The 21095-nt window shown below is 40.0% G+C and overlaps 1 protein-coding gene across 1 annotated transcript in view; it reads left to right on the top strand.

Annotated features, from left to right (window-relative positions):
- LOC100558436 (B-cadherin) overlaps nucleotides 1-21095 on the top strand; it is a 47819-nt gene that overhangs the window by 7446 nt on the left and 19278 nt on the right. The window contains exons 3-5 of the mRNA XM_062961675.1: nucleotides 17498-17743; nucleotides 19386-19501; nucleotides 20458-20613. Coding sequence (XP_062817745.1) covers nucleotides 17498-17743; nucleotides 19386-19501; nucleotides 20458-20613 — 518 coding nt within the window. The remainder of the gene's footprint in view (nucleotides 1-17497; nucleotides 17744-19385; nucleotides 19502-20457; nucleotides 20614-21095) is intronic.

The raw sequence follows: 21095 nt of genomic DNA on the forward strand, positions 1-21095 counted from the left end.
ACAACTCCCACGTTCCCATTGCATTGGGTGTCTGAGTAGAGGTGAATCCCATTAATTCTTCAGCGGAGATGCACTCAGAGAAAGTTATGGACCTTGAGAAACTACAACTCCCACGTTCCCATAGCATTGGGAGCTAGTGTAGAGTCGAACTGCATTAATTCTAGAGTGGAGATGCACCCAGAGAAAGGTGTGGACCTTGGGAAACTATAATTCCCAGGATCTCATAGCATGAAGCCATGGGAGTGAAAGTGGTGGCAAACCGCATTCATTCTACTGTGTGGAGGCAGTTTAGGAGCCAGAGCAGAATTGAATCGAAGCAGACTGTAAATTGAGTGAAACAGGTATGCAGAGGAGGTGAATAGGTGGGTTCAATGGGGTGGAAAGAGCTGCGGAAGGTGAAAATGGCGCTCCGGAACAATTTGTTTTTGCGAAATGGCTTCTTCTGTTCCTATTTGCCTCTTTTGTCCTCGTCTGCCCTGAATGCAGAAGGAAAAGGGATGTCAAGACCTTTTTGCAAACCTCACCTCAATCCATAGTTATTTATTGCAGAACCAAAAGGCTCACCTCGGCCAACCTTTTTCCCCTGTTCTCTCCTTTCGTTCTGCTCTGAGCAACTCTGGTGCATCTACAGTGTAGAATGAATGCAGTTTGGCACCACTTTAAACCACATTGGCTCAATGCATTGGGACTCCTGGGAGCTGTAGTTTGATACCCTTTGGCAGAGGAGGTTACACTTATTATTATTATTATTATTATTATTATTATTATTATTATTATTATTATTATTAATATTATTTATTTATTTATTTATTTATTTATTACAATATTTATATCCCGCCCTTCTCACTCAACAGGGGACTCAGGGCGGCTTACAATAAAGCGCATATATAAAAATTATACAGTGCAATTTAAATCAGTTAAAAAATTTATTAATATTATTATTATGGTCATGATATAAAACAATATAAAAGAGCAACAGTAAAAGGACAACAATACTAAACTTTGGCAGAGGAGGTTAGATCATTATTATTATTATTATCATTATTATTATGGTCACGATATTAGAACAATATAAACAAGCAACAGTAAAAGGACAACAATACTAAACTTTGGCAGAGGAGGTTAGACCATTATTATTATTATTATTATTATTATTATTATTATTATTATTATTATTATATAAAACAATATAAAAGAGCAAAGTAAAAGGACAATACTAAACTTTGACAGAGGAGGTTAGACCATTATTATTATTATTATTATTATTATATAAAACAATATAAAAGAGCAAAGTAAAAGGACAACAATACTAAACTTTGACAGAGGAGGTTAGATCATTATTATTATTATCATTATTATTATGGTCATGATATTAGAACAATATAAACAAGCAACAGTAAAAGGACAACAATATTAAACTTTGGCAGAGGAGGTTAGACCGTTATTATTGTTGTTGTTATTATTATTATTATTATTATTATTATTATTATTATTATCACGATATAAAACAATATAAAAGAGCAACAGTAAAAGGACAACTATACTAAACTTTGGCAGAGGAGGTTAGGCTATTATTATTATTCTTATTATTATTATTATTTTAGGATATAAAACAATACAAAAGAGCCACTGTAAAAGGACAACAATATTAAATTTTGGCAGAGGAGGTTGGACCATTATTATTATTGTTGTTGTTGTTGTTGTTGTTGTTGTTGTCAGGATATAAAACAATATAAAAGAGCAACTGTAAAAGGACAACTATACTAAACTTTGGCAGAGGAGGTTAGACCATTATTATTATTATTATTATTATTATTATTATTATTATTATTATTACGATATAAAACAATATAAAAGAGCAACAGTAAAAGGACAACAATATTAAACTTTGGCAGAGGAGGTTAGACCATTATTATTATTATTATTATTATTATTATTATTATTATTATTATATAAAACAATATAAAAAGGAAACAGTAAAAGGACAACAATATTAAATTCTGGCAGAGGAGGTTAGACCATTGTTGCTGTTGTTGTTATTATTATTATTATGGTCACACTAAAACAATATAAAAGAGCAACAGTAAAAGGACAACAATACTAAACTTTGGCAGAGGGGGTTAGACTATTATTATTATTATTATTATTATTATTATTATTATGGTCACAATATAAAACAATATTAAAAAGCCACCATAAAAGGACAACAATATTAAACTTTTATTAAAGTATGGCATAAATAACTGGCTTGTTGTTGTTGTTGTTGTCGTCTTTATTTTCCTCTGCCTTTCATAGGGGCGCAAGGCAACTAACTGTCCTATAACACAACCTAGTACAAAATGAGAAACTACAACTCCCCTGATGCCATGGGTGGAGCGGAAGTGGCGTCAAACTGCATTCATTCTGCAGTGTAGACGCACCCAGCGATGAGTTGTAGTTTTGGCAGGTCTTTCACCTTCTCTGTCCAGGAGTGCCGAACTACAACTCCCAGGATCCCATAACATTGGGCTAGGTCAGTTCAGATGGGGCCAAAACTGCACTCTACAAATAGATCCAGAAGTGAATGTTTTTGGGATCCCTTCTATGGGAATGAATGAGTCCTAGGTGTGGAAGTGAAACCCATGGGATTTTTTGGCCATTTGTCACCTGGACTTTCCAAAGTCTATTTGCTTGACTTCTGGTCCGGAATGATGACCTCTGTGACTTTGGCGAGTCCTAGAGAGCAAAGTCTCCTGTCCTTCCTGGTCCCCGTCCCGAATTATTCAGACCTATGACAACAACACCGGTCTGATTCAACCACAAGTGAAACTCATGTCCCGCCGCTTGGAAAGTCAGAGCGAAACCGCCAGGTGAGCTCATTGTCCAAACATGGGCTTCCTGCAAAGGTGGGGGAGTATTTATTGTATTTTAATTCTGGTTTTTTTACCACCCTGTTACTATTTTATTTTTATTACTTTTGTATTGTAGTTTGTAAAACTTTTCCAAAGTGTGGGATTGTTATCCACCTTGAGTTCCCTCCCCCCCAACGGAGAAAAAGAATATAAAGATAATAATATAATAGTAATAGGTAAAGGTTTTCCCCTGATGTTAAGTCCAGTCATGTCTGACTCTGGGGGTTGGTGCTCATCTCAATTTCCAAGCCGAAGAGCCGGCGTTGTCCGTAGACACCTCCAAGGTCATGTGGCCACTGGCATGACTGCATGGAGCACCGTTACCTACACCCATTGATATACTGTACATACTCGAGTATAAGCCTAGTTTTTCAGCCCTTTTTTAGGACTGAAAAAAACCTCGGCTTATATTCGGGTGAGGGTCCTGGTGGACTTATATTTAGATCGGCTTATACTCAAGTATATATGGTATATTTATTACAGGGGTCCCCAAACTTTTTAAGCCGAGGGCCGGTCCACAATCCTTCAGACTGTTGAGGGGCCGGATTATCATTTGAAAAAAAAATACAAACAAATTCTGATGCACACTGCACATGTCTTATTTGTAGTGCAAAAACAACAACAACAATGAAAGAACAATACAATATTTAAAAATAAAAATAATTTTAACCAACATACATTTATCAGGATTTCAATGGGAAATGTGCGCCTGCTTCTCGCTAATGAGATAGTCAAGTTAATTAGGGTTGTTGTTGTTGTTGTTGTTGTTGTTGTGTGCCTTCAAATCATTTCAGACTTTGGGCGAGCCTAAGTCTAAAATGTATTTATTTATTATTTATTTATTTACTGCATTTATTTACTACATTTGTATCACACCCTTCTCACCCCAAAGGGGACTCAGAGTGGCTTACAAATTATATGTACATACAATATATTATATTATTAGCATAGCACAATATTAGCATTATATATTACTATATTGAACTATACCACTATACTGTAATATTATTAGTAATATTATATGTAATATAGAATATATAATTAATATTATTATATGGTATTATTATTAGTGTTATATTGTATTACATTATAATATTATCAATATTATATGTATATACAATATATTATATTATAAAACTGAGGGCGGGGGCCAGGTAAATGACCTCGGAGGGCCGCATCCGGCCCCCGGGCCTTAGTTTGGGGACCCCAGATTTATTATCTTTCTCTGTTATTAATGGTATTGTTACATTTATTATTTTACTCTATTATTGTTGTTACTTTTACATTTATTTTACTCTATTTTATTATTATTAATACATTTATTATTTTACTCTATTATTACATTTATTATTTTACTGCATTTATTATTATTATTATTACAGTAGTCTCACTTATCCAACATAAACGGGCTGGCAGAATGTTGGATAAGCGAATATGTTGGATAATAAGGAGAGATTAAGAAGAAGCCTATTAAACATCAAATTCGTAGAATCATAGAATTAGGTTATGATTTTACAAATTAAGCACCAAAACATCATGTTATACAACAAATTTGACAGAAAAAGTAGTTCAATACGCAGTAATGCTACGTAGTAATTACTGTATTTACGAATTTAGCACCAAAATATCACGATGTATTGAAAACAATGACTACAAAAATGCATTGGGTAATCCAGAACGTTGGATAAACGAATGTTGGATAAGTGAGAGACTACTGTACATTTATTATTTTACTCTATTACATTTATTATTTTACTGCATTTATTATTATTACATTTATTATTTCACTCTGTTATTAAAAGGATACATAGGCCCATTTACATTGAAGAAGATGAAAATAATGATTTAATCAGAGTTGAACAGTCATATCTTAAAATACAGTTTGAGGTAAAGATTCAAAAACATTTAAACTAGTGAGGCCACAATTAATGTAATTTTATTGGTATCTCGGCTTATACTGGAGTCAATGTTTTCCCAGGTTTTTTGTTGTAAAATTAGGTGCTTCGGCTTATATTCGGGTCAGCTTATACTCGAGTATATACGGTACTCACATTTGCCTGTTTTTGAACTGTTAGGTTGGCAGAAGCTGGGGCTAACAGCGGGAGCTCACCCCGCTCCCCGGATTCAAACCTGCGACCTTTTGGTCTGCAAGTTCAGCAGCTCAGTGGTTTAACCTGCTGCATCACCAGGGGCACCAATAATAATACAATAGGAATATTATTATTAATAGTAATAATAATAATAATATAGTAGTAGTAATATTAGCTATTGTTATGCCAATCAAAGTAGGGTCAAGCTGCATTCATTCTATGGTGTAGATCAGTGGCTTCCAACCTTCTAATCTATGATATCTATCTATCATGGGGTTGGAAGGATGGCCCTTGGGGTCTCCTCCAACTCTAGGATTCTAGTCTATCTATCTATCTATCTATCTATCTATCATGGGGTTGGACTGGATGCCCTCTGGGGGTCCCTTCCAACTCTAGGATTCTATGATATCTATCTGTCATAGGGCTGGACTGGATGGCCCTTGGGGACCCTTCCAACTCTAGGATTTATTTATTTATTTACAGCATTTATATTCTGCCCTTCTTTCTCACCCCAAAGGGGACTCAGGGCGGATCACATTACACATATAGGCAAACATTCAATGCCTTTTAACATAGAACAAAGACAGACAAACATAGGCTCCGAGCGGGCTTCGAACTCATGACCTCCTGGTCAGAGTGATTCATTGCAGTCAATTGCAGCTGGCTTGCTCTCCCGCCTGCGACACAGCCCAGGCCCAGACTAGGATTCTAGTCTGTCTGTCTGTCCTTCATGGGGTTGGACTGAATGTCCTCTGGGGGTCCCTTCCAACTCTAGGATTCTATTCTATCTATCTATCTATCTATCTATCTATCTATCTATCTATCTATCTATCTAACACTAGCTGTACCCTGCCACGCGTTGCTGTGGCCCATTGGAATTGCACTGAATAGCTCCGGTTTTTGGTTTTTTTTTTAGGCCCTGTGGAGGTTCGTGATGTGATATTTTGTGGTTTCAACCTCGAGGCGTGGATGATGGATTGTGTTGTGAAATTTCGAGGTTGGGGGGTGTTTAGTTTCGTTGTTTTGCTCGGTGCCAGGATTCCATCACTCTTTTATATATATAGACTAGCTGTGCCCAGCCACGCATTGCTGTGGCAAAGTATGGTGGTATGGGAAATAAATTATTGAGGAATTGGTGGTAGTTAGGGTAAAGGGTCCCCTGGGCTGAGTGGGTTGCTAGGAGACCAAGTAAGCGGAGCTTAGCCTTCTAACTGGCAGCAATTGGATAAAAACAATTATTCTTCTCCCTCTAATTAGGACTTTATTTTTCTTTTCTTTTTGTTGTATCAACCTAGAGGCATGGATGAGGAGTTGTGATGTCAATTTTCGAGGTTGTGGGGTGTTTACTTTTGTTGTTTTGTCCGCTGCCGTGATGCCATCACTCTTTTATATATATAGATGGGGTTGGACTGGATGGCCCTTGAGGTCTCTTCCAACCCTAGGATTCTAGTCTATCTATCTATCTATCTATCTATCTATGTATCTATCATGAGGTTGGACTGGATGCCCTCTGGGGGTCCCTTCCAACTCTAGGATTCTATGATATCTATGTATCTGTCATGGGGTTGGACTGGATACCCTCTGGGGGTCTCTTCTAACTAGGTTTCTATGATACCATATCTCTATCTGTTTATCTGTTTCTCCAAAACACCTGGAGAAAGGGCCCAAGTTGGCCCGTGCCTGGTCTAGATGACCTCCGTGGACCCTCTTGTGCAGGGGTCCCCAAACTAAGGCCCGGGGGCCGGATGCGGCCCTCCAAGGCCATTGACCTGGCCCCCGCCCTAGTTTTAGACTTAGGCTCGCCCAAAGTCTGAAATGACTTGAAGACACAACAACAACAACAATCCTACTTGATTATCTCATTGGCCAGAAGCAGGCCCACACTTCCCATTGAAATCCTGATAAGTTTACAGTATGTTGGTTAAAATTATTTTTATTTTTAAATATTGTATTGTTTTTTCATTTACCAATATTGTAAATGAAATATTGTAAATGAATGATATGGTAATAATATAATATATTGTAATAAAAAATATTGTGTATACATATAATATTGATAATAAATATTTTAATGTAATACAATATAATATTTATTTATTTATTTGTTTGTTTGTTTATTACAGTATTTCTACCCCGCCCTTCTTACCCAATAGGGGACTCAGGGTGGCTAATCATAATAATATTGTATCATATAATAATATTAATTATATATTATATATTAAATGTAATATTACTAATAATATTACGGTATAATGGTATAGTACAATATAGTAATATATAATGCTAATATTGTGCTATGCTAATTATATAATAATATTTATTTATTTATTTGTTTGTTTGTTTATTACAGTATTTCTACCCCGCCCTTCTTACCCAATAGGGGACTCAGGGTGGCTAATCATAATAATATTGTATCATATAATAATATTAATTATATATTATATATTAAATGTAATATTACTAATAATATTACGGTATAATGGTATAGTACAATATAGTAATATATAATGCTAATATTGTGCTATGCTAATTATATAATAATATTTATTTATTTATTTGTTTGTTTGTTTATTACAGTATTTCTACCCCGCCCTTCTTACCCAATAGGGGACTCAGGGTGGCTAATCATAATAATATTGTATCATATAATAATATTAATTATATATTATATATTAAATGTAATATTACTAATAATATTATGGTATAATGGTATAGTACAATATAGTAATATATAATGCTAATATTGTGCTATGCTAATTATATAATATACTGTATGTACATACAACTTGTAAGCCACTCTGAGTCCCCATCGGGATGAGAGAGGGTGGGGTATCCATGTAGTAAATAAATAAATAAGTAATTGTTGCTGGGTTTTTTTTTTTTTTTGCACTACAAATAAGACATGTGCAGTGAGCATAGGAATTTAATAATAATAATAATAATAATAAAACTTTATTTATACCCCGCCACCATCTCCCCAACGGGGACTCGGGGCGGCTTACATGGGGCCATGCCCAGAACAGTACAATATAGCAAAATATAAAACAACATATCATAATACAATTAAACAATACAATAAATAATCATATACAATGCAACACAATATATATATATATATATATATATATATATATATATATATATAACAGGGCGGGCCACATGAGACACTTAATTAAAACTTGGGGTGAGAAAAGGATAAGAATACAATCACGGAGACCAGGGACATAAGATAAAAACAATCTAGAGGATAGATGATGGGGGAGGAACAAAAGAAGTGTGTAATAGTTACTCTCCGAAAGCACATCGGAAAAGCCAGGTTTTTAAATCTTTCCTGAAGGCTAACAGAGTGGGGGCTTGCCTAATTTCGATGGGAATTTGTTCGTTTTTTTCTTTTTCCAAATGATAATTCGGCCCCTCAACAATCTGAGGGACCATGAATTGGCCCTCCACTTAAACAGTTTGAGGACCCCTGCTCTTGTGTCTCTGATGTCCTTATTTGAGACTCCCAATAAGGAAATTGTCTCTTTTTGGGCGCTGTCCTCATCCACGTGGGAGGAAGGCTCACGTCACCATCACCGAGGACCGTATTTGTCCTTCTTCCGTTCATTTCTCTCTCAGGCCAGATGTCGCCCTCGATGCCTCGCGTGGGTTTTTCCAGCTGATAACCAGCAGCAAAAGGGACTTCTCCGTCTCTTTCTTCCACTTCTGTTATTTGCAGAATAATCCATCCTTGCAGTCCCGGAGCATTATATATATATTTTGTATTTTTTACTAACTAAACACATTGTCCCTGATGCAGATATATTTGCGCAATGTCTGGGTTTGCGAAACCCAAAGAGATCTAAACTTTCATGGTATATATCGAGTGAGTCACAGGCATTTGCTCTTGTGGTTTTTTGCCCTAAAGCAGACAAACAACTCATTTTCCTTGGAATCTCCATTTAAAACCAGAAGTTCCTGGTTCTCATAGCTTCAAAGAACAGTTTTTTATGTATATAGTTGTTATTGCGTTATCAAAGGCTTTCGTGGCCGGAATCACTGGCTTGCTGTCAGTTTTCCGGGCTGTCCGCCCATGTCCCAGAAGCATTCTCTCCTGACTCCAATACGGAAAAACTCTTTATATACATGGCAACAGCGGCCAGGATATGTATTGCCAAAGTATGGAAAACACAAGAAATTCCCACAACAGAAAAATGGATACTGAAGCTAATTGATATCAAGAACATGGATTTATTAACACAAAAAGTATCAGAGTATTTCACCAAGGAAATGGACCGATCGGACCAAACTGAAACAATATTTGCTAAGAAGTAATATAGAACTTCTGTGATTTGCGCTTACAGGAATTCTTAGATTTCAGGTTACATATGGTGGTTTACCGAAAAATGTCAAATGTTCAAAGGTTGATTTACAAAGCAATGCAGAGGAGCTGGAAGTGGCTTCAGGGTTTTTGTTTTGTGTTGTTGTTGTTGTTGTTGTTGGGTTTTTTTCTTTCTCTTTGTTTTTCTTTTTCATTTTACTTTTTCCAAAATGTGTTCTTTCTTTATTTTTATGTACATGTCAAAATCATAAATAAAATAATTTAAAAAAAAAAGGAATTGTGGGAGTTGTAGTCCAAAACACCTGGAGGGAGAGCTCAACTTTGCATGCAATTCCTCAATTTTTGCAAACCCCGGGACCTCTTGCCAGTTGCAATTGTTTTGGACTGGAAATGGAAATTAAAAGAAGCAATGGTTGGGAAAGGCGTTCTTTCTCTCTGCCTCCGCAAAGGCTTTTTTCTCCCAAGGGAAAGGGATTTGTCGGATCTTGCCGAAGCAGGTAGGCCAACCTGAGCAACCGGTTTGGCCGGGTTTGTTTGGCGCTCCCTTTTCCTGACGCCAGGTAGAAAGAAAGCTGCATGACACCCATTCTTCTTCCGCCTGGAGCCTTGGAAAAGTTACATTTTTGGGGGGGAAAGGAGCCATACCTGGCTCTGCAGGAGCCACACCTTTTGTGATGGAAATAGGAGAAAAAAAGAGGTGAAAAATGGCCCGCAGGTAGAGTCACCTGAACAAGAAGGTGTTTTTTTTCCGGCAGGATTAACATGCCTTTCCTTTCTTTGCCTGGACCTTTATTGCCCAGAATTGCAGGTGAAAGTTTGCAAGCCTCGCCTGTAATCCTGGACTCTGAGCATGCCTGCCATAGATGTGGGTGAAACGTCAGGAGAGAATGCTTCTGGGACATGGCCGGACAGCCCGGAAAATGCACAATGACCCAGTGATTCTGGTCACGAAAGCTTTCGACAACATAGTCCATCAGTAGCTAAACTTTATTATGTTGGGCGGGTTTGCTCTAGATGCATCATTAGTAGGGAATTGCAGGTGAAAGTTTGCAAGCCTCACCTGTAATCCTGGACTCTGAGGATGCCTGCCATAGATGTGGGCGAAACGTCAGGAGAGAATGCTTCTGGGACATGGCCGGACAGCCCGGAAAATGCACAACGACCCAGTGATTCTGGTCACGAAAGCTTTCGACAACACAGTCCATCAGTAGTTAAACTTTATTATGTTGGACAAGTTTGCTCTAGATGCATCATTAGTAGGGAATTGCAGGTGAAAGTTTGCAAGCCTCACCTGTAATCCTGGACTCTGAGCATGCCTGCCATAGATGTGGGCAAAACGTCAGGAGAGAATGCTTCTGGGACATGGCCAGACCGCCCGGAAAATGCACAACGACCCAGTGATTCTGGTCACGAAAGCTTTCGACAACATAGTCCATCAGTAGTTAAACTTTATTATGTTGGGCGGGTTTGCTCTAGATGCATCATTAGTAGGGAATTGCAGGTGAAAGTTTGCAAACCTCACCTGTAATCCTGGACTCTGAGGATGCCTGCCATAGATGTGGGCGAAACGTCAGGAGAGAATGCTTCTGGGACATGGGCGGACAGCCCGGAAAATGCACAATGACCCTGGTCATGAAAGCTTTCGACAACACAGTCCATCAATAGTTAAACTTTATTATGTTGGGCGGGTTTGCTCTAGATGCATCATTAGTAGGGAATTGCAGGTGAAAGTTTGCAAGCCTCACCTGTAATCCTGGACTCTGAGGATGCCTGCCATAGATGTGGGCGAAACGTCAGGAGAGAATGCTTCTGGGACATGGCCAGACCGCCCGGAAAATGCACAACGACCCAGTGATTCTGGTCACGAAAGCTTTCGACAACATAGTCCATCAGTAGTTAAACTTTATTATGTTGGGCGGGTTTGCTCTAGATGCATCATTAGTAGGGAATTGCAGGTGAAAGTTTGCAAACCTCACCTGTAATCCTGGACTCTGAGGATGCCTGCCATAGATGTGGGCGAAACGTCAGGAGAGAATGCTTCTGGGACATGGGCGGACAGCCCGGAAAATGCACAATGACCCTGGTCATGAAAGCTTTCGACAACACAGTCCATCAATAGTTAAACTTTATCATGTTGGACAAGTTTGCTCTAGGTGGAGTTCAATATGTTTTCTGGCTGTAGGGTGAACTACAACTCCCATCACTGTGGTTCAGTCCTCCTCAATTCCCTCCAGTATGTACTGTTGGTCATGGGGATTCTGTGTGCCAAATTATGTCCAGGTCCATCGTTGGTGGGGATCGGATTAAATTAGCCTCCCGCATAAAGTGTACCAAAATTTTCCCTACTTGACAGATGCAATTGTCTTTCGGGGCTGCTAGGTCAACAGCAAGCCAGGGCTATTTTTTTTTTTTAATGGTCGGAGGCTTAACCCGACTCGGGCTTCGAACTCATGACCTCTCGGTCAGTAGTGATTTATAGCAGCTGGTTACTAGCCAGCTGTGCCACAGCCCGGCCCAGTATGTTCTGTTGGTCATGGCGGTTGTGTGAGCCAAGTTAGGTCCAGATCCATCGCTGGTGGGGACCATAGTGCTCTTTGATTGTAGGTGAACTATAAATCCCAGGACCTACAACTCCCAAATGTCAAGGCAACTTCTCCCCCAAATCTTTCCAGTATGTTCTGTTGGTCGTGGCGGTTGTGTGAGCCAAGTTAGGTCCAGATCCATCGCTGGTGGGGACCATAGTGCTCTTTGATTGTAGGTGAACTATACATCCCAGGACCCACAACTCCCAAAAGTGAAGGCAACTTCTCCCCCAAATCTTTCCAGTATGTTCTGTTGGTCATGGCGGTTGTGTGAGCCAAGTTAGGTCCAGATCCATCGCTGGTGGGGACCATAGTGCTCTTTGATTGTAGGTGAACTATACATCCCAGGACCTACAACTCCCAAATGTCAAGGCAACTTCTCCCCCAAATCTTTCCAGTATGTTCTGTTGGTCATGGCGGTTGTGTGAGCCAAGTTAGGTCCAGATCCATCGCTGGTGGGGACCATAGTGCTCTTTGATTGTAGGTGAACTATACATCCCAGGACCTACAACTCCCAAATGTCAAGGCAACTTCTCCCCCAAATCTTTCCAGTATGTTCTGTTGGTCGTGGCGGTTGTGTGAGCCAAGTTAGGTCCAGGTCCATCGCTGGTGGGGACCATAGTGCTCTTTGATTGCAGGTGAACTATACATCCCAGTACCCACAACTCCCAAAAGTGAAGGCAACTTCTCCCCCAAATCTTTCCAGTATGTTCTGTTGGTCGTGGCGGTTGTGTGAGCCAAGTTAGGTCCAGGTCCATCGCTGGTGGGGACCATAGTGCTCTTTGATTGCAGGTGAACTATACATCCCAGTACCCACAACTCCCAAATGTCAAGGCAACTTCTCCCCCAAATCTTTCCAGTATGTTCTGTTGGTCGTGGCGGTTGTGTGAGCCAAGTTAGGTCCAGGTCCATCATTGGTGGGGACCATAGTGCTCTTTGATTGCAGGTGAACTATACATCCCAGGACCTACAACTCCCAAAAGTGAAGGCAACTTCTCCCCCAAATCTTTCCAGTATGTTCTGTTGGTCGTGGCGGTTGTGTGAGCCAAGTTAGGTCCAGGTCCATCGCTGGTGGGGACCATAGTGCTCTTTGATTGCAGGTGAACTATACATCCCAGGACCTACAACTCCTAGATGTCAAGGGCCAATTCCCCACAAACCCATCCCAAATGTGATCCCAAATGTGAAGGCAACTTCTCCCCCAAATCTTTCCAGTATGTTCTGTTGGTCATGGGGGTTGTGTGAGCCAAGTTAGGTCCAGATCCATCGCTGGTGGGGAACATAGTGCTCTTTGATTGTAGGTGAACTATACATCCCAGGACCTACAACTCCCAAATGTCAAGGCAACTTCTCCCCCAAATCTTTCCAGTATGTTCTGTTGGTCATGTGGATTGTGTGAGCCAAGTTAGGTCCAGATCCATCGCTGGTGGGGAACATAGTGCTCTTTGATTGTAGGTGAACTATAAATCCCAGTACCCACAACTCCCAAAAGTGAAGGCAACTTCTCCCCCAAATCTTTCCAGTATGTTCTGTTGGTCGTGGCGGTTGTGTGAGCCAAGTTAGGTCCAGATCCATCGCTGGTGGGGACCATAGTGCTCTTTGATTGCAGGTGAACTATAAATCCCAGTACCCACAACTCCCAAAAGTGAAGGCAACTTCTCCCCCAAATCTTTCCAGTATGTTCTGTTGGTCATGTGGATTGTGTGAGCCAAGTTAGGTCCAGATCCATCGCTGGTGGGGACCATAGTGCTCTTTGATTGTAGGTGAACTATAAATCCCAGTACCCACAACTCCCAAAAGTGAAGGCAACTTCTCCCCCAAATCTTTCCAGTATGTTCTGTTGGTCGTGGCGGTTGTGTGAGCCAAGTTAGGTCCAGATCCATCGCTGGTGGGGACCATAGTGCTCTTTGATTGTAGGTGAACTATAAATCCCAGTACCCACAACTCCCAAAAGTGAAGGCAACTTCTCCCCCAAATCTTTCCAGTATGTTCTGTTGGTCGTGGCGGTTGTGTGAGCCAAGTTAGGTCCAGATCCATTGCTGGTGGGGACCATAGTGCTCTTTGATTGCAGGTGAACTATAAATCCCAGTACCCACAACTCCCAAATGTCAAGGCAACTTCTCCCCCAAATCTTTCCAGTATGTTCTGTTGGTCGTGGCGGTTGTGTGAGCCAAGTTAGGTCCAGATCCATCGTTGGTGGGGACCATAGTGCTCTTTGATTGCAGGTGAACTATAAATCCCAGTACCCACAACTCCCAAAAGTGAAGGCAACTTCTCCCCCAAATCTTACCAGTATGTTCTGTTGGTCATGTGGATTGTGTGAGCCAAGTTAGGTCCAGATCCATCGTTGGTGGGGACCATAGTGCTCTTTGATTTTAGGTGAACTATACATCCCAGTACCTACAACTCCCAAATGTCAAGGCAACTTCTCCCCCAAATCTTACCAGTATGTTCTGTTGGTCATGGCGGTTGTGTGAGCCAAGTTAGGTCCAGATCCATCGCTGGTGGAGACCATAGTGCTCTTTGATTTTAGGTGAACTATACATCCCAGTACCTACAACTCCCAAATGTCAAGGCAACTTCTCCCCCAAATCTCACCAGTATGTTCTGTTGGTCGTGGCGGTTGTGTGAGCCAAGTTAGGTCCAGGTCCATCGCTGGTGGGGACCATAGTGCTCTTTGATTTTAGGTGAACTATAAATCCCAGGACCTACAACTCCCAAATGTCAAGGCAACTTCTCCCCCAAATCTTTCCAGTATGTTCTGTTGGTCATGGCGGTTGCGTGAACCAAGTTAGGTCCAGATCCATCGTTGGTGGGGACCATAGTACTCTTTGATTGTAGGTGAACTATAAATCCCAGTACATACAACTCCCTAAAGTGAAGGCAACTTCTCCCCCAAATCTTTCCAGTATGTTCTGTTGGTCATGGGGGTTGTGTGAGCCAAATGTGGTCCAGTTCCATTGCCAATGGAGGTCGCAGTGCTGTGTCTTGATTCAGGGTGAACTACAACTTCCATCATGTTGAGTCAGTCTCCCAAACTCCTTCAGTATGTTCAGCTGCTGATCAGTTCTGCTCTGGTTGTTATGTGCCATAGGAAAGGGTAGGAAAGGGTTAAGGGAGAAGCAGTGGGCGGGGTCATGCAAATTGTGGAAGTGGGAGCCACATACACACATACACATATCCACTTTTATTATGTGTATATATTATTATTATTATTATTATTATTATTAATAATAATAATAATAATAATACCCTGCCTTATTTCTCCCCAAGTAGACTCAAAATGGCTTAACATAAAAGCATTAGAATAAAATTTATTATTATTATTTTATTATGACACAGCAAACAAGATATATATGCTGGATTTATTATTATAGTAGAGTCTCACTTATCCAATGTAAACAGGCCGGCAGAACGTTGGATAAGCAAATATGTTGGATAATAAGGAGAGATTAAGGAAAAGCCTATTAAACATCAAAGTAGGTTATGATTTTACAAATTAAGCACCAAAACATCACGTTTTACAACGAATTTCACAGAAAAAGTAGTTCAATACGCAGTAAAGCTATGTAGTAATTTACTGTATTTACGAATTTAGCACCAAAATATCACGATTTATTGAAAACATTGACTACAAAAAGGGGTTGGATAATCTAGAACGTTGGATAAGCGAATATTGGATAAGTGAGACTCTACTGTATTATTATTATTTTATTATGACACAGCAAACAAGATAGATATGCTGGATTTCATATTACTATTATTATTATTATTATTATTATTATTATTATTATTATATTATACCCTTTCCTAAGGCCACCTAGGGTGCATCTACACTGTAGACTTAATGCAGTTTAATATCACTTTTAACTGCTGCGTCTCGATGTTATGGAATCCTGGGAGTTGTAGCCTGGCACTCTTTGGCAAAACAAGGTCAAGATCTTGGAAACTACAACTCCCAGTATGCCACAGAATAATAAAGCAATTAAAAAATTAAAATTACTGTAAATTAAATTTCAAAAAAAGTTGCTGCTTTAGTTTCCAGTGAGATGGAGCAATGGCGCCCCCTTGTGGGCAGTGTTGGTCAGTACCTTTCCTTTGCTGTTTATGCGCTTTGAATATTAAAATGCATTCCATGAAAGCATATTTTAAAACCTGTTTCTATATAAATTAAAATAAATGGAGCAAGCATTTAATTGAAGGGCATCCAATGGTCATTTAGGCCACGCCACGGCTAGGAACCCACAATTATATATGCCAGCCTTGGCTATTTTTCTAGAGTTTTTTTGACTGAAAGACATGGATTGGATGACTGTGTTTTTTGTGGCCAAATTTGGTGTGATTTGGTTAAGTGGTTTTGTTGTTTATTCCATGGGAAAAATGCACATTACATTTATATATATATAGATTATTATCTTTGGTTGCCCATCTGGAAAGGTAACGTTTTCAGGTCTTTTTTTGACTGAAAGACGTACTGTATATACTCGAGTATAAGCCTCGTTTTTCAGCCCTTTTTTAAAGACTGAAAATCCCCCCGCGGCTTATACATGGGTGAGGGTCCTGGTTGGCTTATATTTGGGTCAGCTTATACTCGAGAATATATGGTACATTTATTATTTTTCTCTATTATTATTGGTAGTATTACATTTATTATTTTTATCTATTATTGTTGCTACTATTACATTTATTTTACTCTATTATTATTATTATTATTATTAATAATAATAATAATAAAAATAATACATTTATTATTTTACTCTATTATTACATGTATTATTTTCCGGTATTTATTATTGTTATTACATGTATTATTTTATACTATTACAGTAGAGTCTCACTTATCCAACATAAACGGGCCAGCAGAACGTTGGATAAGCAAATATGTTGGATAATAAGGAGGGATTAAGGAAAAGCCTATTAAACATCAAATTAGGTTATTATTTTACAAATTAAGCACCAAAACATCATGTTATACAACAAATTTGGCAGAAAAAGTAGTTCAATACACAGTAATGCTATGTAGTAATTACTGTATTTACGAATTTAGCACCAAAATATCATGATGTATTGAAAACATTGACTACAAAAATGCATTGGATAATCCAGAACGTTGGATAAGTGAGTGTTGGATAAGTGAGACTCTACTGTATTATTAAAAGGATACATAAGCACATTTACATTGAAGAAGATGAAAATAATGATTTAATCAGAGTTAGATGGTCTTATCTTAAATTAGAGCTTTATGTAAATATTCAAAAACATTTAACCGACTGAGGCCTCAATTAATGTAATTTTATTGGTATCTATTTTTATTTCTGAAATTTGCCACCCTCGGCTTATACTGGAGTCAATGTTTTCCCAGTTCTTTTGTGGTAAAATTAGGTGCCTCGGCTTATATTCGGGTCGGCTTATACTTGAGTATATACGGTAGATTGGATGGCTGTGTTTTTTGTGGCCAAATTTGGTGTGATTTGTTTCAGTGGTTTTGTTGTTTACTCCCTGGGAAAAACACTCATTACATTTATATATTTATAATTATCTTTGGTTGCCCATCTGGCAAGGTAACTTTTTCAGGTCTTTCCCACTGACGTTGGCTCTCTCCCTCCCTCCCAGTGACTTTTACGGACTGCACTGACCGGACGCAGGTCCCTTTCCTCTCGGACGACACCCGCCTCAGGCTCCGGCCGGACGGCACCCTGGTGGTCAAGCGCCCCTTGCGCCTCCAAAGCCACCACCACAGCTTCTCCGTCCACGGATGGGACGCGGCCGGGAAGAAACACTCGGCACAAGTGACCCTGCGGCTTCGGCACGGACACCGGCACCACGAGCAGCACTCCCAGCGGCACCCGGTAGGCATGGGTTTTATTCATTAACTTCGGCATCCAATGCTATAATAATAATAATAATAATAATAATAATAATAATAATAATAATAATAATTATTATTATTATTATTATTATTATTTATAATCCGCTTCCATCTCCCCGAGAGGACCCAGAGCAATTCACATGGGGACCAAGCCCGATCAACAGGTAAAATAATACAAGAGTACAGTAGAGTCTCACTTATCCAAGCTAAACGGGCCGGCAGAAGCTTGGATAAGCGAATATCTTGGATAATAAAGAGGGATTAAGGAAAAGCCTATTAAACATCAAATTAGGTTATGATTTTACAAATTAAGCACCAAAACATCATGTTATACAACAAATTTGACAGAAAAAGTAGTTAAATATGCAGTAATGTTATGTTGTAAATACTGTATTTATGAATTTAGCACCAAAATATCATGATATATTGAAAACTTATGACAAAAATGGCTTGGATTATCCAAAGGCTTGGATAAGTGAGACTCTACTGTATATATAATTAAAACAATAACAGGAAAATAATATTCATAAAACACATAGCGAGCATCAGGACTAAACAGTGGGGCTATCAAGAAATTACAGGGAAGGCAGGCATGTTTTATTATTGTTGTTGTTGTTGTTACAAAGGCTGTCTGGCCATCTGTTGGGGGTGCTTTGATTGTGCCTGTTGCACTCTAAGGCTGGGATTACAGCTCTGTATTTAACACACAATCCAGTCCAAGGTAAAATAGCAAAGCAGTTTATTGCAGAATATATATAAAAAGCAATTCAGCAAAATAGTGTAACAATCAACAATAATCCTCAGAGTTCGGAGTACATGATATGCATCAGGAACCAGGAATACGAAAGCAGGATAAATCCAAAACATGCAATACAGGAACAGCCCTTAGGAACTTGAAACATGAACACAAGAAACTTAAGGAAACCTGGAACTAAAAATCCCTTGGCATTTGACTTGGCAAAAGTTTTGTCCTCTAACATCAACGTTGTCTGGATTGAGGGAATGATCTGCTGGTGTCTCTAATATAGACATAAAATTGTACCGTTTCCCATTAAGCTGATAAGGACTTGTCTAATGAGCGACTTGACCTTCGTACTGCCTCATGAGAAGCTCTATGTTGACTGGACATCAGTCTCCTATCTAACTGCTCATTAGTCTGTCCACCTGAACTTGCATTTCCCTCCTCTGAGCTCAGTTCTGTCTCTGACCTTGCATCTCTAGTTATTATTATTATTATTATTATTATTATTATTATTATTATTATTATTATTACAGAGGCTGGGTGGCCTTCTGTTGGGGGTGCTTTGTGTTATTTCTGCGTGTCAGGAGGTAGGCTGTTAGTAACTGTGGGAGCTGAAGTCCAAAACACCTGGAGAGAGGGCCGAGGTTGGCCCATGCCTGATCTACGATGTAAATGTAATGCAGTTTGAACTGTTGTGGCTCAATATTATGAGTAAGGGCAATTATAGTTTAGTGAGGCACCTTTGCGGACCTTGCAAAACTACAACTCCCAGGATTGTAGTGGTCTGGATGATGTTTGAGACATGAGCAAAGGCAGCCCTCAAACGTTGTTGTTGTTGTTGTTGTTGTGTTTGTCCTGGCAGGATCCCCACATGCTTGGCCATGGGGAAGTGCTGACCTTCCCGCAATCCGGGCCCGGCCTCAGGCGGCAGAAGAGGGACTGGGTCATCCCGCCCATCTATTGCTCTGAAAATGAGAAGGGCCAGTTTCCAAAGCAGCTGGTGCAGGTAAGGCCCTCCTGGGCATCTCAGGTGGCCGTCTCAAGCTGGCCACTGGCCACTTGACCTCTGGCCACTCTCATAGGTGGTTTCCAATGGGATCCTGAGCCATTTTGGGGTCTCCACGTATGCCGTCACACCCAGGCACCTTTTAAAGCTTTAGGATGTGCTTCTTCCTTTGCCCAGGTGAACTGCAGGGGCCTTACTTAGAAGCTCTGGAAATCCCAGTAACCAAAGGCACTTCAAGTTGAACAATCAAACAAAATTTTATTTTCACAAAGTCCATGGCAGACTTGACACACGTTGTTAAGGTTGCAAATATAAACAGTCAACTTATAAAACCTTGCAGATGTTCCTTTCTTGTTTTTCCCCTTTAGTTGCTGGTTTAACTTCCTCCAAAGGCGAAGAGATCCTAAGATCATCTTTATCTTAGCCCTGAGCTATCAGAAAGAGCTGGTCTATAACTATCTAAGCTCAAGGCTAGTTTTTGAGGTAAAGTAGGTAGAACGTCTTCCAGTGGCAGAGAAATCCTGAGATATTCTCTGCCCCAGTGCTAAGCTACTATTTTAAGAAAGAGCAAGTCTTTCCCTATCTATGCTCCGCACTGGTTTTAAAGGCAGGTCAGTACTTACGATGGCTTTGTCAGAGTTGGCCTGGCTTGTCCACACAAGCACATCTAAATTCTTTCTTCTTCAGTCTAGAAGGCAAGAGGCTTCTCAAAATGGAGCCTTCTTTCCCCAGGAAAAGGGGAACAAAAAGATACATTTGCAGGCTGCAAGCAGCAAAGCTTTGCAAACAGGCTACAAACTCTGCTAATGGTTGACTATCAGAGTGCTGCAGAATCTGCAGCAACCCTGGAACAAATGCAAACAGGTGCTATTTTCTGCAACTATGAAAAAATGCAAACCAAACCTCTGGCGGACGGAACACCACGCCCTCCACATTTGACCCGCTTCTTCCTCCAGATCAAATCCAACAAGGACAAGGACACGAAGGTCTTCTACAGCATCACCGGCAAAGGAGCCGACAGCCCCCCCGTGGGGGTCTTCTCCATCATTCGGGACGACGGCTGGCTGATGGTCAACCACCCGCTGGACAGAGAGCTTATCGACCGATACGTGGTGAGACCCCTCCCCGCTTTCCCCTTGTTCTACGTCATTCATATTTATTTATAAACACATTGCATCATGGATTGCTGTGAGTTTTCCAGGCTGTCTGGCCATGTCCCAGAAGCATTCTCTCCTGACGTTTCGCCCACATCTATGGCAGGCGTCCTCAGAGGTTGTGTTATATTGGAAACTAGGCAAGCGGGGTTTATATATCTGTGGAATTATGAGGTGAGGCAGTGTTGCCATTGAACACCTTGACTAGCCTCATGAGAAGATCTATGTTGACAGAACATTAATCTCCTATCTAACCGCTCATTAGCCCATCCACCTGGACTTGCAGTTCCCTCCTCTGGGCTCAGTTCTGTCTCTTCAAAGCCTGGCTGCTTCCTATCTGGGGGAATCTTTTGTTGGGAGGTGTTAGCTGGCCCTGATTGTTTCATGTCTGGAATTCCCCTGTTATGTACACATTTCCTTGGTCCAAGGGGGAAGAATCT

Source organism: Anolis carolinensis, unplaced genomic scaffold (assembly GCF_035594765.1).
Source record: "Anolis carolinensis isolate JA03-04 unplaced genomic scaffold, rAnoCar3.1.pri scaffold_9, whole genome shotgun sequence".
Classification (NCBI taxonomy): domain Eukaryota; kingdom Metazoa; phylum Chordata; class Lepidosauria; order Squamata; family Dactyloidae; genus Anolis; species Anolis carolinensis.